The 26,241-nt window shown below is 42.2% G+C and overlaps 1 protein-coding gene across 1 annotated transcript in view; it reads left to right on the forward strand.

The window, feature by feature from the left end:
- The first annotated feature begins 2,779 nt into the window (after positions 1 to 2,779).
- Positions 2,780 to 26,241, forward strand: part of NHERF1 (NHERF family PDZ scaffold protein 1) — a 68,646-nt gene continuing 45,184 nt past the window's right edge. The window contains exon 1 of the mRNA XM_060764734.2: positions 2,780 to 3,467. Coding sequence (XP_060620717.2) covers positions 2,946 to 3,467 — 522 coding nt within the window. The 5' untranslated portion in view covers positions 2,780 to 2,945. The remainder of the gene's footprint in view (positions 3,468 to 26,241) is intronic.

Consider the following 26,241-nt stretch of genomic DNA (forward strand, 5'->3'; position numbering starts at 1 on the left):
TTCAACCCTTTATTTCAAGTTTATAGTGACATTGCTAGAGTTTGTGTCACCTCCATGAATCATACCCCAATACTGCAGTTACAATACCAGAAAATCTGACAATTTCAATGGTTATTTTAAAAACAGCAGCAACAAAGCAATAACACATCCTGGTAACATGTGAAGAGGAAACTGTGCGGTTCATGCTTGTGTGTCATTGTAAGTGGATAGTAATGACAACTTTGACTGGAGTGCATGCACATCACCATTATTATATTTACTTGTGTCCTGCTTTATTTTGGAACCTTAGTGGCATTAGAAGGTTCCAAAAGTAAATTAGCTTTTAAAGCTAAGGCCACTTCATGGTCCCTCAGACTGTTGATTATAGACTGCCAGATCATAGTTTGGAAGAAAAAAAATGAACGAATTCTTATACACACTACAGGTATCTTATTTGTAGAACAATTTTAACCAACATAAGCATACCAGTATTTCAATGGCAAGTGAGGGCCTGCTTTTGGCAGATGGGAGAGTCAAGTTAATTAGGATTGCTGTTGTTGTGTGCCTTCACATTGTTTCAGATATAAGGTGACCCTCAGTCTTCAGTTTAGGATGAGGGTAAATGGGTTGCCTTGGAGGGCTGCATTCAGCCTGCAGGTCTTAGTTTGGGGACCCCTGGCCTAGAGATTCAAGCTTGGAAGCATATTGATACACTACATGTAAACTGGACTTCTTAAAACAGTTTTTTTCTGATTATTATCTACAGGAATATCATTTATTTATTTTAAAATGGATGAAATCTCGCACAAAAATATAACACTATGCAACAAAATTTGAAAATAAATCTGTTCCTGGTTTGAAAGTGTTGTTTCCTGTATAATTGTGTGATACTTACTTTGAGGGTAGTTGTTATACTCCAGAAACGTAGTTTTTGTGGCTGTCACAAACTATGTTGAATTGTCTGGGACTTTATGAGATATTTATTGAAAAACTACAGCAAAATGTGCTGCAGGATGTCTCTCAAAAACAAGGCTTTTGCAACGTGTTGCCGAAGGCTTTCATGGCTGGAATCACTGTGTTGTTGTGAGTTTTCCGGGCTGTAAGGCCATGTTCCAGAAGCATTCTCTCCTGACGTTTAGCCCACATCTGTGGCCGGCTGGCATCCTCAGAGGTTGTGAGGTTTGTTGGAAACTAGGCAAGTGTGGTTTACATATCTGTGAATGTCCATGGTGGGAGAAAGAACTCCTGTCTGTTTGAGGTGTGGAAGTTGCAATTGGCCACCTTGATTAGCATTGAATAGCCTTGTAGCTTCAAAGCTTGGCTGCTTCCTGCCTGGGGGAATAATAGAATCACAGAACCCTGAAACTGGGAGAGACCTCGTTGGCCATCCAGTCCAACCCCCTGCCAAGAAGCTGGAAAATCACATTCAAAGCACTCCTGACTGATGGCCATCCAGCCTCTGTTTAAAAGCTTCCAAAGAAGGAGCCTCCACCACACGCTGGGGCACAGAGTTCCACTGCTGAACAGCTCTTACCATTAGGAAGTTCTTCCTCATGTTCACCTTTGCTGGGAGGTGATTAGCCGGCTTTGGTTGCTTCTTGTCTGGAATTCCCCTGTTTTTGAGTGTTTAATAAACTTTTCCCATGCTTGTTATGATATAACTATTTAGGATATGACATTTATAATCCAAGAACAAAAATCATGTTACACAGCTTGGTAGTTGTTTTGGTGTCACCCGCTTGAGTTGGGATCCCCCTAGTGCAGGGGTCCTCAAACTAAGGCCCGGGGGCCAGAAGCGGCCCTCCAAGGTCATTTACCCGGCCCTCGCTCAGGGTCAACCCAAGTCTGAAACGGCTTGAAAGTACACAACAACAACAATGCTATCTCATCAGCCAAAAGCAGGCCCACACTTCCCATTGAAATACTAATAAGTTTATTTTTGTTAAAATTGTTCTTCATTTTAATTATTGTATTGTTTTTAAGTGGTTTTTTTTTTTGCACTACAAATAAGATATGTGCAGTACCCATAGGAATTCATTCATGTTTTTTTCAAATTATAATCCGGCCCTCCAACAGTTTGAGGGACTTTGACCTGGCCCTCTGTTTAAAAAGTTTGAGGACCCCTGCCCTAGTGACACCATTGCAAGTTGGGTCTATTTGAGTCCCTTAAACCCAACTTGGGGCCCTTCCACACAGCCCTATATCCAGAATATTAGAAAGAACTTCCTGACTGTGAGAGTTGTTCAGCAGTGGAACTCTCTGCCCCGGAGTGTGGTGAAGGCTCCTTCTTTGGAAGCTTTTAAACAGAGGCTGGATGGCCATCTGTCGGGGGTGCTTTGAACGCAATTTTCCTGCTTCTTGGCAGGGGTTGGACTGGATGGCCCATGAGGTCTCTTCCAACTCTATGATTCTAATATCAAGGGAGAAAATCCCACATCATCTGAGTGTGGACTCAGGTAATCCAGTTCAAGGCAGATATTGCGGGATTTTCTGCCTTGATATTCTGGGATATAGGGCTGTGTGGAAGGGCCCTTGGAAGGAAGCATCGACTGTTACAGAAAGAAGTTTTAGTAACTTGGGTGGGAATGGATAGAACTTTTCTCCGTCCTTCTCCAAGCAACCAATCAGGAAGGAGGGGAGGGCTTCTCCGTGTCCACTATTTACATATTCCCTCCTCCCTTTCAAGGTCTCAGCCTCGGAGGGGGCGGGTCCGTAGAGCCTGACTCCTCCCTCTCGCGGAGCCCATTGGTCCAACTAAGGTGCTTGGCTCCGCCCCTTGAATAAAAATCTCCCCGCGGCGCTCGGGAGTGCTCAGAGCGCGAGGGACGAGCCGCGATTGGCGGAGAGGCGGCAACTTCTTGGGCTTGTCTTAGTTTCCGAGCGTGGTCCCGCCCCTCGCGAAGGAGCACCTGCTGCTTCTCTTGGCCGAGTGGCGAAAGAAGGAAGGAAGGAAGGCAGGGAGGAAGATGGACAACGGGGGAGGGAACGAGCTCCTGCCCCGGCTCTGCTGCCCGGAGAAGGGCGCCAACGGCTACGGCTTCCACTTGCACGGCGAAAAGGGCAAAGTGGGCCAGTTCATCCGGCTGGTGGAGCCCGACTCGCCCGCCGAGAAGTCCGGCCTCCGCGCCGGCGACCGCCTGGTGGAGGTGAACGGCGAGAACGTGGAGCAGGAGAGCCACCAGCAAGTGGTCAGCCGCATCCGGGGCTCGCCGGGCTCCGTGCGGCTCCTGGTGGTCGACGCGCCCACCGACGAGCGCCTCCAGAAGCTGGGCCTCCGACCCCGCGAGGAGCTCCTCCGAGGGCTGCCCGGGGAAGACGGCGAGCGGGAGGAGGAGGAGGAGAGCCAGGAGGGGCCGAGGGGCAGCCCAGCGCCCAAGGAGGAGGAGGAGGAGAAGAAGGAGGAAGAGGAGAAGGAGGAGGAGGACAAGAAGGAGGAGGAGGGGAAAGCGGCCGAGGAGGGCGAGGAAGCCAACCACGTCCCCCCGCGGGTGAGTCTCGGGGTCACTCCGGGGGGGGGGGGGAGGGCCAGGGCTGGGCGGGTTCAAGGCCGGAGAAGCCTTTCCGCTCCAAGCCCGGCCAGGATGCCGCCACGCCGGAGAAGGAATGCCTGCCCTCCACTGCCCGGGCTCAAGGCCACGGGGTCCTGGGGTTTGGGGAGGGAGGCAAGCAGGCAGGCCTTGGGAAAGCCAGAGAGAGATGCATCTATACCAAGCACGGGCAAACTTAGGCCCTCCACCTCTTTTGGACTTCAACTCCCACAATTCCAGCTTATTAGGAACTGTGGAAGTTGAAGCCCAAAGCACCCGGAGGACTGAAGTTTTCCTGTGCCTGGTCTACACTGTAAGGTTAATGCATTTGTGACACCACATTCATCGCCTGGCTCAATGCTATGGGATCCTAGGAGATGTAGTTTGGGAAGACACCAGCACTCCATGGAGAAACTCTATATACTCCCTCCAATGGATGATGTCCTTGGGGAAACTATATATACTCCTTCAAATGAATGAAGTCCTTGAGAAAACTTTATATCCCTCAAATGGATGAAGTTCTTGGGAAAACTATATATACTCCCTCCAGTGAATGAAATCCTTGGGAAAACTATATATACTCCCCCCCCCCCCCCCCATGAATGAAGTCCTTGGGGAAACTATATATACTCCCTTGGATGGATGAAGTCCTTCGGAAAACTATATATCCTCTCTCAAATGGATGAAGTCCTTGGGAAAACTATATATACTCCCTTGAATGAATGCTGTCCTTGGGAAAACTGTATATACTCCCTCGAATGAATGAAGTCCTTGGGAAACTATTCCATCGACTGAATGTGCTTTGACACCCAATTTAACTGCCATGGCTCCAATCTATGGAATCCTGGGAGTTGTAGTTTTAGCCCTCTCTGCCCAAGAGTGCTGGTGCCTCAACAAACTGCAACTCTCATGATCATCCTAGTCTTCTTGATACTGTGGCAGAGGAGTCATGGTAGTGGCAATGTGCCACGTGGGGTGGCTGGGCTTTCCTTGAAGAGGGAGTGCAGAGCCCTTCTGATCTGGCTTGCCAGCTTCCTTTGCAACAGGTCCTGTGGTTTTCTCTTGCTGTTGCTTCAGTCCTGCTGCCTGTTTTCTTTGGGTGCTGGGGAATAATAGTCCCTCTCGGGCTCCTCTCTCTCCTGGCTCTCTTTCTCTTTCATTATGAAATGTGACCTCCTTCTTGAAAGCCTGGGCCACTTCCGCTGCCTGTGAGCTGAATGCAAGCCCAGCTGGCAGCGCTGCTTTGTCGCAAGTTGCAAAAGGAAGTCTGGGTGGCTAAGAGAATACTTAGGGCACATCTACACAGCGGAAGGAATGCAGTTTGACACTCCTTTAACTGCTCTGGCTCATTGCTATGGAATCCTGGGAGCTGCAGTTTTCCAAAATCTTCAACCTTTTTTTGCCAAAGAGGGCTGGTGTCTCACCAAAATGCATATTCCAGGATTCCGTGGCAGCTAAAATTGTCACAAATAGGTTGCTATGAGTTTTCTGGGCTGTATGGCTATGTTCCAGAAGCATTCTCTCCTGATGTTTCGCCCACATCTATGACAGGCATCCACAGAGGGATGCCATAGATATGGGCAAAAAATCAGGAGAGAATGATTTTGGAACATGGCAGGCATCCTCAGAGGGATGCCATAGATGTGGGCGAAACATCAGGAGAGAATGCTTTTTGAACATGGCAGGTATCCTCAGAGGGATGCCATAGATGTGGGTGAAACGTCAGGAGAGAATGCTTCTGGAACATGGCCATACAGCCTGGAAAAATCACAGCAACCCAGTGATTCCGGACATGAAAGGCTTCGACAACACAAGGTTACAAATAGCTTTATTTCTGCTGGGCAAGCATTATTTCTACAGGGCAGATATACCTTTAGGAAGAGTTCATAAGCCTGTTGCTTGGTGCCCTGCTCTGTGTCAAAAAGATTGCCACCTGTAGACAGATCAGTGCTTTCTTTAGGAAATTGCAAAAGGCTTTGGGTGGGAGGACGTAAGATTTCCCCTTTTCCTAATATGAAATCACTTGAGTGTCAAGAACATCTCATGGATTGCGTACTTTGCGTGTTATATCAGCTCTCTTTTCTGGGAGACACCTGACTTGGGACACAAGTTTGTCGCTCCTCTTCAGCTGTGCTCTGTAGCTGGAAAGGCTTTCTTGATTGCTATGAGACTCCAGTCATAGTGTAATTATTAACATAATTTAAAACATAGAAAGAAATTAAATCCAGAGCTTTTCAATAGACCAACTTTGGATGGAGTTTTGGTATTGTGCTTTACTTAAAATTCCCCTTCCTTGTGTTCCACGGTGCAGTTTTGCACTTGCTTGTTGAGAAGTAAATCCCACTGAGCTTGGAGGTGCGTAAATGGTCATAGGATTATGGGCTTAATCTCATGATTTCCCTCTGCCGTTACATCCGCTACCCATTCAAAAGGCTTTTAAAAGAACAGAACAGGGCTAAGAAACTGCAGTAGTTGGTAGCTTGTTTGTACCATTGCTAGTTCAAACAAAGAATAATAATACTAATAATAATCTTAAAAATAACAACATTTAAATATATTTATTTATATCCTGCCATCATGGCACTATCTGGTGCTGTTCTGTAAACTACTTCAGAAGGGACTCGAAGCAGTTTACAGAACAGCACCAAATAGTGCCATAAAAACACATAAAATATATCACCATTTATAACAGTAGCAATATCGATATCCTCTTCATCCTGGAAAGAAGTGATGAGTGGAGTGCCATAAGCAAGGTCCTGTCTCGGGCCTGGTCCAGTTCACCTTTATTAATGACTTAAATGAAGAGTTAGAAGGCATGACCATAAAGTTTGCAGACGACACCAAATTGGGAGGGATAGCCAATATTCCAGAAGACAGGAGCAGAATTCAAAATGATCTTAACAGATAAGAGAGATGGGCCAAAAATAAAATGAAGTTCAACAGGGACAAATGCAAGATACTCCACTTAGGCAGAAAAAAAGAAATGCAAACATACAGAATGGGGGACGAAGCCTGGCTTGTCAGCAGTATGTGTGGAAAAGATCTTGGGAGTTCTCGTGGACAAGAAGTTAAACATGAGCCGACAATGCCAGGCAGCAAATAAAGCCAATGGGATTTTGGTCTGCATCAGTAGGAACATAGTGACTGTCTAGATCCAGGGAAGTAATTCTATCCCTCTGTTGTGCCTTGGTCAGACCTCACCTGGAATTCTGTGACTAAATCTGGGCACCGCAATTGACGGGAGATGTTGACAAGCTGGAATGTGTCCAGAGGAGGATGACTGAAATGATCAAGGGTCTGGAGAACAAGCCCTATGAGGAGCTGCTTAAAGAGCTGGCATGTTTAGCCTGCAGAAGAGAACCTTGAGAGGAGACATGATGAGGGCCAGGTATAAATATGTGAGGAGAAGTCATAGGGAGAAGGGAGCAGGCTTGTTTTCTACTGCCCTAGAGACCAAGCCGCGGAATAATGGCTTCAAACTACAGGAAAGGAGATTCCACCTGAACATGAGGAAGAACTTCCTGACTGTGAGAGCTGTTCAACTGTGGAACTCTCTGCCCGGAGTGTGGTGGAAGCTCCTTATTTATTTATTATTTATTTATTAACTTTATTTGTACCCCGCTAACATCTCCCGAAGGACTCGATGCAGCTTACAAAGGCCAAGGCCTCATAAAACAACAGTATAACAATACACATAAACCATAAGCAAATCAAAATATTAAAGCAATAAACAGTAAACAGTAAAAACAATACACCATAGCACAGTAAAACTAAGGCCGGGCCTAATGTAATGGGTACAGATTAAAAGTGCTGAATGGGTACAGATTAAAAGTGCCTTCTTTGGAGGCTTTTAAGCAGAGGCTGGATGGTCATCTGTTGGGGGTGCTTTGAATGTGATTTTCCTGCTTTTTGGCAGGGGTTTGAACTGGATGGTCGGCATCGTCTCTTCCAACTCAATGATTCTATTATTCAATTAACATAAGACAGCACTTACAAAAAAAATCACCAAATCCCAACTCAATTATAAATAGGCAATTAAAACGCAGCAATAGCTATTAATTAAAATGGGCAGCACAACCAAGTAAATGGCTGCTAACAATGCTCCTAAAATCTTCAAATTAAAATCTACATGGTGATTTTTTTAAAAATAGTGTCATGGAAGTGGGAGCCATTAGGTTTGAATGTTGCATTAGAACTCAAGTTCAAGGTTTGAATCCCTGCTCATCCATGGAAACCCAACTGAATGACCCTGGGGCACAACACACACTGTCAGCCTCAGAGGAAGGTGAAGGTAAAACCTTTTCAGAAAAATCCATGGTAGGTTCACCTTAGGGTTGCCATAAATCGGAAACAACTTGAAAGGCCCACAGCAACAAATGAAGCTTCAGGTGGAGCCTTCATCTGTGCCAAATACTTTGGGTTGTTGTCATTTCTTGGATGGTGCCTTCCTTCCCACAGCTTCTGAGTTATAATCCTGTTTATATTTTCATTTGAGTATTAGCTACTGAGAACTGGGTGAGCGCCTGATGATTTCAGCTCCAGTGTTTTCTCTGCTATCTTCCCAATGGAAAGGGTTAGCACAATGAGCCAAATTATGCCCTGCTGAAGTCTCCCTTTCTGTGACCACATTTGTGCACACCAACCAGCTGTGGTTACCCAGCCATAATCTACAATCAGGCATCATGAATTATTAGGTTATAAACCTTGGCTTGTAAAAGCTTATTGATATGTCTAAACTAAAATCATATTTCCTCAGCTGTGCCCTGATACAAAAAAGTGAGAGAAACAAACCAGAAATGGGGAAAGTAATCTGTGGTTTGATCATCTGTAATGAAAGCACCAAAATGAAAGCACCCGGTGGCGCAGTGGGTTAAACCCTTGTGCTGGCAGGGTTGAAAACCGTCAGGTTGCAGCTTCGAATCCAGGGAGAGCGTGGATGAGCTCCCTCTGTCAGCTCTGGCTCCCAATGCGGAGACATGAGAGAAACCTCTCACAAGGATGGTAAAACATCAAAACATCCGGGCGTCCCCTGGGCAACATCCTTGCAGATGGCCAATTCTCTCAAACCAGAAGAGACTTGCAGTTTTTCAAGTCACCCCCTGACATGAAAAAAAAACCCCAACCAAATCATTGTTAGCATATTTACGCTCAAGAGGTGAGCATTCTGTAGTCTTCCAGGCAATATTCAGCTGCATCTCCCATCACCCAACCTTACTGACCAAGTATTTTAAACTAATGTAGGTTGTAGCTGAACAATATCTGAAAGCTACACTTCGCCATATTGTTAGCCACTGGCTTTTTGAAATAGATCTTGATTTGAGAGACCTAGCATATATCCCTGGATTTGAGAAATCTACCATATATGGAGCCCCTGGTGGCGCAATGGGTTAAACTGCTGAGCTGCTGAACTTGCTGACTGAAAGGTTGATGGTTTGAATCTTGGGAGCAGGGTGAGCTCCCACTGTTAGCCCAACCTTCTAGCAACCTAACAGTTCGAAAACATGCAAATGTGAGTAGATCATTAGGTACCGCTTTCGCAGGAAGGTAAGGCGCTCCATGCAGTCATGCCAGCCACATGACCTTGGAGATGTCTACGGACACACCGGATCTTTGGCTTAGAAATGGAGAGGAGCACCACACCCCAGAACCAGACATGACTAGACTAAATGTCAAGGGGAAATCTTTATCCATACCTCATATCCAATTTGCCTTCTGCCATGGGCCTTAGAAAGTAATGGTTATTAGTAATTGTCAACTCTCCATGTATAAAAATGGAATAATAACAAGTCTTCTTACTTGTTTTTGACAGTAAAATTTAAGACATGAAGGTTACAGTTCTTAGTATCTGCTTTGGGAACATCTCCTTTGAACGTAATGGGAATCATTTTTAAGTAAACATACACATGAATGTTTAGCACTCAATTAACATATATATGAATTGGCAATGTGTGTGTTTGTTTATTCCTCAAAGGCTTCTCCCAATTAACACAGTTCTTTAAAAACAAGTGTTGCAGAAAGGGAAAAATCTCCCCATGCATGTCTGACATGGGTAGGGGGCTGTCTTTTATATTGTGGTTATGTGATTCCCCTTTGATTACATTGCAACATCCAACAGAATCTTGGGGTTTGGTGATGCATTTGAAGTCCCTGACAAAAATTTCTAAATATCTATGCCTCAGCTGTAAAACCCAAGATTTTGCTTTTTCAATTAAAGAGAATCATGGAGCTATAATTCTGTAGTTTGAAAGTATCCTGAATTGCCCGGAGTTGGCTTTTGATGAGTTTCAATAATCTAATGTTGAGTCAATTTTAACCATGGCCATGCCTTCAAAAATTTGGTTCTCCCCCTTCATCTTCTTGTGCACCCCAAAAGTTGCTCCATAGTGTTTCTGAACAAGAATCCCCTCTGCCTGGAATATTTTCATAAAATATGTAGAACCCTAGGGAACGTTTGACATTATGCTTGGAGTTATACAGAAGGTTTTGTACAACTATAAACCACAATTACTAAGTATTCACATATTCCTGACAGTTTTAAAACTGCTGGCTTCTGTCCTAAGTTTATCAGAAGGATGCCATATACTTAGGAATGTTGCATCTGATGATGTTTATTCAAGTGCTGTGCTATTTGTATGTAAACACAAATGTATGTTCTTCTGTGTTACGCTTATATGCCACAAGCTGCTTATATTGGTTTAGGGTCATTATTATGAGGGGTAGGTAGCCAAAATTTTAATGTCTGTGCCAACTTGCAAGTTTTACAGACCATTCTATCAGACTAGGTGAGAGTTGGGCAATATGTGCATTTCTAGATACAGGAAAATGACTTCCTTGATACTTTGTCATTAGCCATTCTGGCACTGTTGATGGGAGCTGCAGTGCAACAACATCTAGTGGGTTATAAGTTGCTCATCCCAGGGTCATAGATAGTAAAAGTATGGCCTATGGACGAAATTAGAAAATCCAAAATTAGGTTAGAAGTCAAATGAAATTGACATTTAGTGTTAAAATGGAGATTGGAGAATAAATAAATTGGCTCCAACTGAATTATACAGGAATGCATAGGCAGCTGTGACAAAAAAAATTACCCAATCTCAATTTTTTACAAATATATAAAGTTTGGAATTACTTGGCTCTTCCTGTTCTCTTTGAGGTGAAAAAACAGATTTTACATTTTAGCTGTTGGCTGCACTGCCAAGAAGTTTATGCAACTTTAATATCTTGTAACTGGAGGCTAACTCTTAAGGAGTAGCAAGAGATAATTCGGCAAAGTAATCAGTTGAAAGTGAATAGCATAAACTTACATTTTTCTGGAGAAAACAGATATCTAAGCTAGCATGATAAGTGACTGACAGTATAAGTATGGGCTGCTGATAGAATTGGCTACTTGCAACATCTTTTCTCATTTGCTTGCTCAGCCTTGGCTTTGTACTCCAGAAATGGGCAATCTGTTTGTGCACTCATTCCCACCTCTTCTGATATAGTACTACTACTAAATTTTATTTATTGCTCGCCTCTCCTGATGGCTCAAGGCAGGGGTACAACAAATTCAAAAACACTTGAACAAGAAATTACAGATAAAAAAACCCAAATATGTCTATAAAACTTACACCAAGCAGATACAGAATTGCCATATGGTAGCAATAGAATGCAAATCAAAACTCGTGATTGAAAGTTGACTGGGTATGTCTGTTGCAAGAGATGGGTCTTCAATAGCGTTTTACCTTCTGGCATCTCATTTAGCTGTCAGAGCTTGTTCCACAGTCATGGAGTGACCAATGAAAAGGTCCTCTGCTGGCTGGTTGGAGTAAGCATCTGCCAGAGGACCTCAGCGTCCTAAGAGGTGGATTGTGCAGGATAAGGTGATTCTGTAGGTAACCTGGATCCAAATAGTGTAGGACTTTAAAGGTCAAAACTATTACTTTGTACTTTGTCTGGAAATTATTTGGAAACCAGTGGAGTGACTACAGTATAGGTGCGTTACGCTCACTCACTAGGTTTACCTGCAAACTATAGTTTATCTGGTTATGCTAGTAAATCAGAGCCATGGTTCCCCATTAAATAGGAAGGCAGGAGAAGTGGTGAAGTGCCTGAAACATAGAGCTTGGTTACATAGTTTGAAAAGAAATTAAGATGTGTTTTTGTGAACAACACTGGAATCAGTTCTTGGTGAATGGCACGGGTATTTTAAACTAGTATCTAGCTTTGTACAGGTAGGGATGGTCCTTAACTGGGTGCACTTAAGTTACACAGCTCTCAGAATTGGAAGCTTGTCCTGTCTGAAAGACTGGCAACCCTGGTCATGCCCACTGCTATATCACTCCTCTGCAGTCATGATTCTGGCCATTCCCGTTCCTGGGACAAATGCCTCCTGGCTTTCAGCAATGTTAATTGGACAACCTATGTCTTAGGAAAGTTTGCAACCTAGTGTGTAAAGATGATGCAGCTGACTTCAAAGGGTTACATTTAAATTACTTCATTTTAATATGTTGTTTGTAAACCAAATAACCCTTAAATTTACATCTCGGGGGCATATTTTCTCAAGTGTTGCAGACTTGGGTGTCAGGAGATACCTTCATCCTGCACAATTAGTACATTGTGATTCCTGAAGTTTATAGTTTAGTCAGTGTCTTTAGAGCTGAATTTTGTCTGTATGTTTTAAACATCTCTTCTTAAACTGCAAAGTGTAGGATTCCATAGGATATTACCATGGCTGTTAAGATGAAATCATAGCAGACTGCTTTTGGAGCAGTGGCAATTCCTTGTTTATTTGAAGTTTAAATAGTTTGGCACTACTTCTGAGCAGAATCACTATCTGTTCAAAAATACTTGCAGAGCTGAGAATCTAGACTGATAATTGATATGTCTTGTCCTGGACTTGGAATGCTTAAAATGTCTCAATCGGCATCAATCTGCTATATCTGTCAGGCAGTCCTAGGGGCAATTTTCATTTAGTCAAGTAATAGGAGTGTGACTAACCTCACAGGGTTGAATTAATAGCATCCTGCTGCCATGTATTAGCCATAAACGGGTGCATATTTTTTATCCAATGATCAGTTACCACTTATCTAAATACTCTGAGGAAATAAGGTACAGGGCATGCCTAAATGTGTTATGTGTTTCCACATTTTAGCAATTAATTCATTTTCCTGCTTTTCACCCTAATAAAGGTGTCTCCCTAAAACTGAGCTTCATGCAAAAGAAAGCTGAAAGAAAGAAGCCTTGAAAGCCACCTATCTCAGTAATGCTTTAAATTGGTGACATTAGCATTTTTCCTGAAACTGAAAATTGGGTTTGGACGGTGGGACAGAAACGTGTGGTGCCTGGCTAGGTACTGGGCAGAGCGAGATGGTAAATTATATAGACTGGGAGTGGCAGAATGATGTGGGAGGTTGGCTGTGTGTGCCAAATGACTTGCTTGTCACTATCTTAGATGGTTGCTTCCTGGTGTAGTGAAGGAGCCTGTCCTGTCACTATGGTGAAGCAAAATTCAGCTGTCTGTCAAGCCATCTTGCCTGTTGCTTCAGGCAGAAAAACATCATGAGCATATCCATATTCAGGAGTGGCTTGTGCTTCTGCAGACCTCTTTATATGCTCTTTTAAAATAAAAAGACTTGCTTGTGTCCCCAAAGTATTATATTTATTCAATTTGTATCATTTACTTCTCAGGTATTTCTTTTGATTTGCATATGTATTTGTCACATGAATTAAGTAGCATGGGTAGCTGAGAAAGTGACACCTTTGTTTTCTGATGGTTCAGTATACGCAGACTTTGTTTCATGCACAAAACCACTATACTTGGTGTGTATAAAATTACCTTCAGGCTTTTTATAAAAGGCAGTGGTTCTCAACCTGAGGCTCCCCAAGTGTTTTGGTCTACAACTTCCAGAAATCCCAGCCAGTTTACCAGCTGTTAGGATTCCTGGGAGTTGAAAGCCAAAACATCTGGGAACCCACAAGTTGAGAACCACTGATTTAAGAGATATATGAAACATAAATGTTAGGCTTCCAAGATATCTTTTTAAACACATGTATGCAAGTACAGGTATTCCAAGATCAGAAATCCAAAGGACTTGTTGTCCCGAACATTTCAGATATGAGATAGTCTATCTGTGTGCATACAAAATACAAAACATAAAGTGCTTCTGTTAACATCTCATGAAAGGGGTGGGGAAAGAATCCTATCTCAATGCTGTTTGTTGCAGTTTCTGAACAAGAACCCTGAGACAATGAACCTATAATCTATTACCTAAGATATATGTATGTGGGGGTGGATGTCTGTTTTGGTGAGTGTGTGTGTGTGGGGGGTGGGGGTGGACTTCCTGACTCTGGAGCTGAAGACATTGTGCTGTGCCTTTGAGATGTTAATCTGCTATCCTGCTTTGTTGTTAATGCTGTCATTGAGATCTCCAGGTGGTAACCGCCACCTGCTGCTAAACATCTGAAGCAAAGAATTTGCTCAAAACATTTGTGCTAATTAATCAGTAGTGATAAGGAGAAAAGAAAACCCAGTCTGCTGATTATCTCACATTTCATGGACGGCGGCCTTCTGGCACGAGATGGAAGATCTGTTTTGGTTCACGCTTTCTGCATGTGCTGTGGCTGACCAGTCTCGGTCTATCAGAGGAGTATTAAATGATCAAATATACATACACAAAATGAAGAGGGCTGTTATAGTTGACCCCTCCTATGATTGTTTATTTATTTGCTTTATTTTTATCCTGCTTTTCTCCTGATGTAGAGATGCATGACGGTTAACAGCAAACACGAATAACAAGAATGTATGCAATCCAGTATTTACTTGGTAATGAGCTAGACAGAATACATGGGCTTCTAAATATGTGTTCTGTTTTCATATTTAAGGATGATCCTCTGATGAAGAATGGGAGATACAACTTTCCCTGTCCCCGAGTATTCCCCCGGCCTTGTTCTCTGTATCTTCAGCTTGGTTGATAGAAATATTGTGGCATTTTCTTTTGAGAGTATTTTGTGTATTGTCCTATGTCTTCTTGCACAATCTTCTCAGTTTTTGCTTTTAAATTGGAGAAGGGGCGAAGAATATGATATGAGATCTTACAGGCAACTTTTCATTCATTCAATAATATTTTATGTATTTTTTACACTTATGCATATGTATGCACATATATCAATCTGTTTTTGCAACACTCATGTATTTTTGTCATTGCCTTAATGGTAGGCAGATGATTTGGTAGTGGTGCTTTTTATTTTAATGCAGTTCATTCTGTGTTTAAAAAATGTATTTGCAAGCAGGTAGCATTAATACTAACCTGATTTTTGAGTGACCTCAGTTCCAGAGCAGTTTTGGGATACTTCTATGTGTGTGTCTTTGGGTACCTGGATCAAGAGAATTCTTGCCAATGAAACAAGCTCGTGCATTTTTCAGGGTTTCATGCTGATTCTCTGTCATGATAAACTTTGTTATTTTTTTTTCAGACGAAGAACATTGTATATGAAAACACACTTAGCTTAATTGACAAATTCACAACAGTCCCAATAGGGCTTCTTTCCCATTAAGAATGCATTCTTCCTAGGCAAGGTCTGCAGTTGTAACCATTCTCAAGTGGAACTCCTATTGCTTGACCTTCTTCTTAATACTATTAATAGTATTAATTACATTTACATACCATCCTTGCAGCAAGCCTATAAGAGTAGGTTAAGCAAAGAGATGGGGATTGTCCCAGAGTCACCCAGTCAGCTTCATGGTTGAGTTGGGATCTTTTCTCAGAACATGCAGATACACCAACTGCCTTTGCCTCCTGCTTAGAAAACCCATGCCGCCTTGTCTAATCAATAGTTTGTAGCTTAACTGATCTGATATATGATAACTGGGGGAACTTTAGTCAACCTTTTATATTTTGTGATGCTTTGAACTCTGTGTTTGCTTTCAAGGATGAATTGTCTTTCATGTTTACTGGGGAATAAGCCAAAATAATTTAGTGGGGTGTACCTTTGTGTGGTCAAATGGTTGAGCATTGGGTTTGAATTCCTGTTTAGCCATAGAAGCCTATTGAATGGTTTTAGGCAAGCACCCTCTCGGCTTCAGAGAAAGGCAAAAGCAAATGTCCTCTGAACAAATCTTGCTAGGAAATTCCTGTGGCACCTTAGAGATGTCATAAATTGGAAATTACTTGAAGGCACACAATTACTATCACCTTTTTGTATGCATCTCTTACATTATGATGTAAGCGGAGCTGGGAATTTTGCAGCCTCCAGATATTATTGGTCAGTAACTTTAAATACTTCCAGGTTATACTAGCTAGAGCTACTAGGTCTTGTACACCAACAACATTTGATTATCAAACCCGGTGTAACTTATTACAGAAGAAACATTGACATTTCTTAGTGTGTTCATAAGCCCGACCTGCTGATACCAGAATTCCACAGGTCAGTTGTGGATAGTGTGCATGTTTCTCTCCCCCAAGAATCCCAAACTCTGTGGATACATTTGCGTTTCCTATGAATGAGCTGCCAGAGCATTTGGGTAATAGGCACTAATCAGGTTCAACAGTATTGGACTCTGACCTTAATAGTATCACCCTTCCTTTCTTTTAGATAGTAAAAATTATTATGCCATTGAGCTAGCACCTTCTTTGCTTAGAGGCAAGTGGTATGGTGGACTTCTGCCCCCAGATCCTGCACTGCTGGCATCACCCAACTGTACTTTATGCTACATGCATAAAGTACAGAATCCATTTCCTTTAGAGATAGTGTGCACTTGGATTGCCCTGGCCAATCCATCTTTGGATCAGCTTCTGTAGACATCCCCAGAAGAGCAAAACCTTAGGCTACTAGAACTACCATGAGCTGTCATATGATCAAGTGGGGGGAGGGGGAGGCTCTGTTTCTGATTTTAATAGTTAGACCATCCAGAAGAATTGCATTTACCTTGGATGAATGAACCAAGTGGAGGAGAAGTATGAGCTATGCCATTTTATAGACTTCTGGAGAAAGCACTGAAGTTTATGAGTGTCCTGTAAGTCTGAGTCAAGGGAATTCAGACTTGATACTTTGTTCTAATTACAGGGCCCTGTGGTGTGAGTGCCGCCTGGGTACAGGCAGGACGTGTTCCCTGGGGCAATGGACTTTGTGTCCATGCAGAGCCATCACTTTCCCCTTCCTATGCTTGAGACTAAACTGTTATGTTAACCATTCTCCTTGTTGGACTTTAGTCCTAGAACACTGATGGCTTCTTCTCTTTGGTTGCCCAGTTGGGAGTGGCAGGCACAATTTTTTGCTGGAATTTTTCATCTGTGGGGAAGGCTGGTCTTGGGTTTTTGGCTGGCTGGCAGAGTGAGAGCATTAAGATTAAAGCCTTTCTGATATGGTGTGGGATAGGTGTTATCATTAGGATTGTAGAGATCAAGAGTCACCCCCACTCAACCATAAAGCTCACTGGGTAACTTTGATGAAGTTCTTTCTGATAATGTTTTGTTTAGAACAGAGTGTGTGGGTAAAGGAAGACGTTCCCAATCTGGTGCCATTCAGGTATATTGGGCTTACAACTTCCACCAAGGTTCTTGTGGACAATGGGAATTTTCACTTAAGCTATACTTTGGGGGAAATGGCTTCCCACATAACCTATAAAAATAGATTGCTTTTAATATTAGGTTGCTCCTAAATTCCCCCCCCCCCCGCCCCCGCGTTGTTCAACTGCAGTTCCCAGAAGCCCAAGGAGTATGGCCAAAGAGGACGAAAGTTGAGAATTACTGTTCAACGACACCTTGAGGCCACATGAGTGCCATGCCTGGCTTAAGCTGTATCCCCGTGAGTTGAAACAATGGGCTGTATTATCTTCAGAAGTACAGGTCTCTTCGTTTTCTTTGAAAACATAAAATCTGTTTTAGCTGGTTCCTCCTGTTTGGTGTTTGCTTAATTGGTATTTCTACAGTGTGTTGTGACAACAGCATTGAATAGCTCACTGAGGGCTGGAATGTTAGGAAATTCATTGTAGTCTCCTCAGTACAAACATAACTTTTTTGTACAGAATAAACCCTACTCTTAATATATCACAAAGACAGCTTATTAAGAGGGTGCATAGAAACTGGTATCTTTTTATCCTTTGACGGCAATGCATATGGTATTTTACTGCAATTTTGATTGTGGCATGTGGAGTTTTGCTAATACAAAATAATTCAAGGATGCTTGGTTATGGAGAAAAACATTACATGTAGATAGGAAGATGTAGGTCCAATTCTGAGCTCAGACAGTAGGTTGGTTGTGCCTTGTAACCCTCCCATGCCAGTTTGTTTTATTTTTATTTACTTCATGTATATTCCACCCTTCTCACCCTGAAGGGGACTCAGGGTGGCTTATCACAAAGGCACATTTCGATGCCTTGAAAACATATAAAAACAAAACAGCATATAATTTAAAATCAAATAGTTAAAAACATATCAATTAAACAATTACTTAAAATCATGCAATCCAAAAACATATACCAGGAGTAATTCCAATTGTTATTTGTATTCTTCTTTATTGCATTGATACTTCGATTGTTGCACTAGGAATCACTGTGTAAAAGCTTGGTCCTACAACAAGGATTTAACTTTCTTCCTGAAGGTCACGAGGGAGGGGGCTGATCTTATTTCCCTGGGGAGGGAGTTCCACAACCAAGGGGTCACCACCGAGAAAGCCCTGTCTCTCGTCCCCACCAGTTGCACTTGTGATAGAGATGGGATCAAGAGCAGGGCCTCCCCAGTTGTAGGTTAAATACTCTAATCTTGATTACCAGTTTTGTTAGGAGGTAGTGTTGCTAGGTTTTCAAAACAATAATAGGTCACACAGTCAGATGCCAGCTTAAAACTGGCTGGGTTATATGAGGCAAAAACTCCTCTGGTAAGATCTTCAGAAGCCCATGAGACCTCAAATCTCACAGGAACCCCAAAACTCACACATTGACAGCCTAACCATTGTGAGATAAGAGTTTCATTTTGCTGGCCATGCAACCATAGAAGAGAAAAGGAAGCATAGCTTCAAGCAAACCAGTGAGTTGAAGGGCTGCATTCTAAATAGTTGAGATTTAATCTAGTGGGAATGTGGCTCATTTCCACTTTCAAATGCAGAAAATGGGACATTGTGTCTTATTTGGCTTTGGGGCTGGATTCAAAGTTGGGATATCTCATGTAAAATAGAACAATAGGAGCCGTAGTAGGGGGCTGGGCACTAAGTAGTGTTCTCCTCCATTTCTTTATCATAACCTCCAATTTCTTTGTTGGTTGTGTTCACCTTACAGAATTTAAGGGAACATCCAATTCCTTCCATGCTGCTTTTGTTATTGACTCCATCCTTGATCAAAAAGAAAAAGTTATTTAGACTTGTAATAACTTGTGTAGAACTGAGATTTCAGGTAGGGAGGCTGTAAAGCTGGCATTTCCTCCTGAGCAGTCATTGAATTGAATTGTGCCTTGGCTGCTTTGTGGGAAAGTGGCCAAATTTGTAAGGATTGCATTTGATCTTATCCCTGAATCACTCTGTCCCTGGCCTTGCCCTATGCCCTTGACTCCACCCGCTTCTGGAATGTCCTCCTGGACAATTCCCAAATTAGAAATTGGCTTCTGTGCCAAAAGAGGTTTGAATATCCGGAATTTACCCAATTAGTCTACAGTTCTAAACACATCCTGCATTTAGCTTATAATGTTCAGCAGATGCCACTGGAAATGCGTGTCCTCCAGTCAGGGACAGTACACTCAGGATGCTGGTTGAGCTGCAGTCAGAGTGACTATGTGACAATAGGAGAAGGGAAAATGTTGCCAGCTGCTAGTCGATGAACTTCTGTTGTGTACATTTGCCGTTTTATTGCACATGATCCCCTGGTGGCAAGCCCCCTGTCTTCCTGTAAGGAGTATTAGGGGAGATTATCTTAATTCAAGGCAATTGAAGCCCTTATCAAGTAAGTGCAGGTTATGAAATCCTTGTCCTTTGGTAGTCTTGGTTAATGGTGGGTGGAGGAGTGGAATCACCCAGCTGTAATGTGGCAGTGGTGTCCATATCCTCCTTTGGAAGAAATTAGTGGAAAATGCTCTGAATGAAGGCCCAAGTGGTACTACATGGGAAAAAATGGAATGGCTGAATTTGCACAAAAGTATGTTGCCAGGTCAGTTGATGATTCTACTGTTAATAATTCCCATAACAATTGCTGAAGACTGGCTTACTTTTTCCCTCCTCATAGTTAGCTTGGGAGGGATATCTCCTGTGTTTTTCTTCTTGAAGAGTAAAGGAGGAAGGGTTTATTTCCTATGTTATGTATGTTGGTTTCATGAATCAAAGCCCCAATGACAGATGTGCTTCAGTTCTTGTATACAGTGATCAGAGACATGTTTTTGCTTGTTCTAGAATCCTGTGGAGCGGATTCTTTTCTGAAAGAGTCAAGATCAGGCCCAAAGGAAAGGAAAGGCTAAGACTGCTAACTCCTTATGTTTACTTACTTGGGACTAAGCCACAATGAGCTCATTCAGACACCTCTGGCTTGCAGTGCACAGAACTGAACTAGTTCCTGCCCCTTTTGTTGGGAATTGCATGTTTCTCTAGCTGTTGTTGAACTACAGCTCCCATCAGCCATAGACATAATAGCCAGTAGTGAGGAATGTTGGAAACTACATCCTCACAACATCTGGAAGACCACTCATTTCCCATGCCTACCCTATAGTGTAAGGGCTACATTAGGGATAGGAAGGCTTTTGTTCTCCGTATCTGTACCTTGCAAATCTTCACCATTACTCATGATAATGGGAACTGTAGGCCAAAACACCCGGAAGATCAATATTTTAAAACTGCAGCCTGCATTGCTGGAAGTTTGGTTGTGTGTCCCCTACCCTTATGGGAGTTGAAGTTAATTAAAATGATGGAAGAATGGCTGAACAATGCTTAACATGGCAGATGTGCCTGTTTTTGATATTGGCAATCACAGCTTGTTATCAGGGATGTCCTTACGGCCTCAGACTCCCTCTTTATGAGAAAAATAGCAGTTGTCACTCCTAGAAGTCTCTGTAAGAGGTGAATCAATTTGCAGCTTCTATTGTTTAACATAAATATATATATTCAGTTTTCAAAACCCAAAATGGATGTGAGATCACTTTTGCTCCTTTCCTTTATTTGACTGTTGATACAGCCCACAAAGGATCTGGGAGCAGGAAAGTGGCTCTCACCCACAAAATTTGTCTACCCTTGGGTTTATAGCTTTTCAGGGCAGGTGCTGGCAATAGGACTGCCAGAGTGAAAACAACAGCAGGCTTTTTAACAGGTTGTAGAAGAAAGCATTTCAGCAGGTAGTACTTGTCACAGATCCTGGTAGCAGGCTACATCTCCAGGCAATCCCATCCTCTACACTAGGAAGCGTTGCCAGACTGAACACTGGAAGGTATGGGTGTACTCTCCAGTGTTTGATCTGTCAACACTTTCTGGAAATCTTTTCTCACTTAGGATTATGTCTTGGCCAAAAGATTCATTGCAGTCTTACAGATTATTTGGTCTGTTCATGGATGCCTTTATAAAAAGGAATAAGGTTGTAACCTCAGTTCCGGATCTGAGATCAGCATGAAGCATTAAATATACAGATTGTTGTATTACAGGGCATTGTTTCTTCAGTCACAGAGATGGTTACGGCTGTGTTTCCTTTCAGCCTGAATTGGCAATGCTAACAAGACCTGGTGCCCAGAAGCAACCTAGAAGTCACAATTGGCATTTTCTGTCCTCTCGCAAGCAGCAAGGACTGCTCTTTTTCGGGCCTGTAAGGTGAGAGGGAAACCCTTCATTTTGAACAAATTTCAAAGGAAAATTTCCCTCAGGGCCCATTTGAATTGAAAGAAATAACACAACTCACACTATAGCACAGAGGTGAGAGTATGTGGTTCATTAGATGTTCTTGGACTATAGTTCCTGTCAGCCCTACGTAGCATAGGCAATGATAATGGATCATGGAAGCTGTTTTAAAATAATATCAAGAGTGCTGCACACTGCTCGTAGCTTCCATTGCTTTCAGCTCTGTTTATGTGACTTCAGCAGTACAGTTTTGATGTAAGGTTTTGTGCCTTTGTGCAGAAGGTAAACTTTTTGAATTTCAAAAAATAAGTTCAGAATTTGACATTGAAACTTAAGTTTTTAAATGACATATTTAAGGTGACAATCTCCCTTTGGGAAGGTGGATCCATTATCATTGTCATAGTATTTCCTTTGCTTGAGCTCATTGGGATGTGGAAGAGGGTTAAGTTATGGTAGATACATAATTGACTTTGCCTTTATAATTATACTGGAATAATTGCCATTTCTTAGCCATTTTGTCTCATTTGATTTAACTCCCCACCACTACCTTTCAAGCAGGATTATCCCTAAGTTGGGGTATGATTTCTCTGTTTTTGAATTGGGACTTCCAGTTGTTAAGTTCTGAATTATTACCTAAAATGTGAATGTTTTAAAAAGCTGGGCTTCATAGTTTTTGAATGTTTTTTGTAAGTTTTTGGTGCACTTCCTATTTTTCACTTTTTACTTCAGTTGTAATGGAATTTAGGAGAGTGGGGAAGTCAACCTTTACTCCTACACGTGTTACAGAGTAGTTCAAAAATTGCCCTTTTCCAAAGCCAGCCCATGCAATTTGGAAAACTTCACCGGCTGCAGATTATCAGAATGCTCTTCCCTGGACATCTTGTCTTCCTTTTGATCTGTTGCTTCATTTGCAGCACACAGGCTCCATTTATTTTCAAGAAATAATCTGATATTGGGAGAAAAATTCATCATGCAAATTTATTTTGAAAAGGGCAGTGTTCAAACTTCGGTGGTGACAAGTATTAACGAGTGCAGGAGAGATCTTTGAAGTTCCTCTCAGTGAGAACCCATGGAAGGACGCAAGACTGGCCCAGCACATTTTGTTGGAAGATGGTGTCCTGCTCTTCACTGCATTCCATGTAAAGAAGCTCACCTGACTGACCAGTGGAACCACAACTTAGCAGTATTGCAAGGCAACATTATCTCTCATGCCTAAGCTGACTGCCTACCTTAGGTAGCATGGAGGAAGCCATGTGAGACACATAATTCAGTCCTCTCAACACCTTTCTGGTGATACTAATCTTTCACCATGTCCCACCAGACAGTTTCCCCATACTTCCCCATGCATGTATATTATTAAACCTGTATGCAGATAATTAACACTTGTAATTAGTGTACCCATATCCCTCCATCCTCCTTTCTGGGAATCCAGCTCCCATATTTATTTTGCACACCCCAGCTATGGATTCATTGACAACTCTGTTCATATGACTTCATTTTAAAGCACTGCTGTTGCAGACTATTTCTGTAATAATTTTTGGAACGAGTGGAAGGCTTTGAATTTAGGTCTGAAATTTAAAAATACAAAAGACTGTTCTCTTGAGTGGTGGGGCATATTGTTAGCTCTGTGCACCTGAGCCATACATTACAGTGAAACTGCTGCAAACAGATCTGCTGATCAATGCTGTTGTCAGGTGCTTATCTGGGGAGCAGGAATTTCCTCCCAAGCTTAAAGTTCACTTTGAGTTAATGATGAGCGTTCAGGTCCTGTTCACCACCTGGGACATTTGCATGTTTCAGAGTCCTATTTACTTTATTGGGTTGTGCTGGCTTTTATTTGCTTACGAAGCTTGAAGCATTTCTCTGCCAGTGTCAGGGTTTGGTAGTTTAGTCAACGGGGTTACTGGGGGGCTGGAGCATGGAAATGATGGAGAGTTTTATACAGCTTTGGTGTGCTATGTGTGTCTTTTTTCTTGCTCTCCAAAGACAGACATGCTGTCGACTTATTTGTGTTTTCCAAGCTTCTAATAACAAGGAGTTGTTTAAAATAGGGGAGATGCCAAAATCGTTTGGGGTGTAAGAACTGTCTTCCCATTTTCTATTGTGTTACTTCATAATCTTTGCAATCATGCAGCAAATACATTGTGAGTGTGACTGCACATTTCAAGCATATAGAGGAATCATGGAGGCTAAGTAGGAAGGAAGCACTACTGGGGTAGAGAATCATGCTCAAATAAGGAAGGCAGCTGTGTATACCTTTTGATTGTGTTTTTCTTAAACCAAGTTGTGGTTCACTGTCAGTTTTTTTGGCACACCAGTGTACCTGCACTTGATGTTTAGGGGTCATTTTTATATCTTTTATACTTTTGTGAAATGGCAGCTGAACTACAGCAAACATTTTCTTTATGGGGTGAAGCGGGCATGTAGAATAATTTATTGTGGTGCATTGAAAAGTACCTTTAAAACGGAACTATATTTCCACTGTTGATTATACTTAGGGATTCCGCCTGCATTTTGGTTCTTATCCCCCTTCTGAATCTTTTGGAATTGTTAAATCCTTCCTGCTGATGGAGGATAAACTTTTGTGTTCTGTTTAACCGGACCTAAATACACCCAATCCTGTCTGATCTTGGAAGCTAAGCAAGGTTAGCCCTATAGTATTTGGATGGGAGACTGCCAATGAATACCACTAGGTGCTGTGGGCAGTTTCAGAGGAGGAAACCGGCAAAACCAACTCTTAGTTCCTTGTTTAAGAAGACCCTATGAATTTCACGGGGGTCACTATAAGTTGACAGGCAACCTGACGGCACATACACACAGTAATCTAATACTTAAATATGAGGCTTTGCTAGAAGGAAAACAGGAGTGAAAAAGGATTGCATTAAGAAAAATGTTCTTAGGTGTTCAGGAGAATGAATTTGTGGTAAACCAAAGACTGTTTATATCTCCATTAAAAATTGTGGCTAACTGAGCATCACTGGATGCCAAGTTAAATATACTGGAACACACTTTGTTGGTTTCGCTTATTATTTTCTTCTTCATTGTGTTGTAATATTTAAAACTCAGACTGGAGTGTGAGTGAAGGTATGATTGTAACCATTTTATTGGTATGTGAGCAATGTTCCAACAATGCCTATGAAATGCATCTTATTAAAGAGCTTACTGTTGGATTTCCCAGCTGAGCAGCTAATCTTAGAGGTTTGTGAGCATCCCAAGTGAAGCCCTGATGTAGGGAGGGTGGGTTGTAGGATCTGTGAGTGTTTTATAGGTGACCTGACAAGCTCCTTTACAAATCGATCAAGATTCTGGAAATGCGGTGGTTGTAGAGTAGGTAGGACACTTCTTTTGGCCTTAGAGCCAAATTCAATTTTAGGTACTCTATATATGTGTGCTATATATATATATATCTATATCTATATCTATATATAGGTACTCTATATATAATGGCGCTCCATGCAGTCATGCCAGCCACATGACCTTGGAGGTGTCTACGGACAACGCTGGCTCTTCAGCTTAGAAATGGAGATGAGCACCACACCCCAGAGTCAGACATGACTGGACTTAGTGTCAGGGGACTACCTTTACCTTTACCTTTACTATATATGTGTGCACAAGTCTGGAAATTGTAGTCCAAAAATCAACCCCAAAAACTTGGGTCAACCTATTTATGTATTTATTTACTATATTTATACCCCAAAGGGGACTCAGAGCAGCTTACAGCTAGCAACAGTTCAATGCCGCATAAACAGACATACAAATGAAAAACATATACATTAAAAACGAAAAAGTTAAAAACATCAACATTAAAACCAGTAATTAAAATCACACAATCCAAAAACTATAGTCCAGGAGCCATTCTAGTCGTAAGTGCCCTTATTTCGTATCCACTTAGAATCATAGAATCGGAAGAGACCTTGTGGGCAACCCAGTCCAACCCCATTCTTCCAAGAAGCAGGAAAATCGCATTCAAAGTACCCCTGTCAGATGGCCAGCCAGCCTCTGATTATAAGCCTCCAAAGAAAATGCCTCCACCACACTCCAGGGCACTTATTGCACTGAATTATTGTTCAAAGGCTTGACCCCACATCCACGTTTTAAATTTCTTCCTAAAGTTTAGGAGGGAATGAGCTGATCTGATTTTGCTGGGGAGTTCCACAGCCCAGGGGCCACCACTGAGAAGGCCCTGTGTTTTGTTCTCACCAGTCGCACCTGCAAAGGAGATGGGACCGAGAGTAGGGCCTCCCCAGAAAATCTTAGCCTACACACTGATTCATGGAAGGAGATACGTTTGGATAGGTAAGCTGAGCCAGAGCATAGATCCTATTCATGGATCTGTGTGAGTACTACTCCTTAATTCCTTTTTTAAATGAACCCCACCCCCTTCTCTGATTTGAGTGGTGAAAGGCAAGAGCTTAGACTGACCTGAGAGAACCTAAAAGGAGCTCCAACCCCCCTCCTGTCTCTGCCCCAATGCTGTTTCTGGTCTTTTTAATTGCCTGGGTGGGGAATTGACAGCAGTGATTACTTTCCTGAGATGGTATTTGTGCTTTCACCTCTCCAAGGAATGACCATCAACTTATCTTTGGGTCATATCAAAATCCATAATTTTGGTCCCAAAACCTACCCTTGACTTATACATGAAGTCAACTTTTATTCTAAGTATAAATGATAGATTCACAGAAGCCACATTTAATTGGTGGACAAGACTATGACAAAATAGTGAGACCAAAATGTCAGCCTGTGTTTGAATAAAAACTCCTATTGTTGGCAATTAAGCCATATGAGATTTATTTCAATTTTTTTAAAAGGGGAAAAATCCCGCACAAAAGCTGAGAAAGTCAAGTCCCAGGAACACTCTACCCTGAGTATAATCTTGTGTTTGCATTTCTTATCACTAAATAGTGGTCAAGTCTTTTATGGCTGTTTTCTTTTCCCAAAATAGCTGTAGCTTTTAACT

The sequence above is a fragment of the Anolis sagrei genome, chromosome 2, assembly GCF_037176765.1.
Source record: "Anolis sagrei isolate rAnoSag1 chromosome 2, rAnoSag1.mat, whole genome shotgun sequence".
Lineage (NCBI taxonomy): Eukaryota > Metazoa > Chordata > Lepidosauria > Squamata > Dactyloidae > Anolis > Anolis sagrei.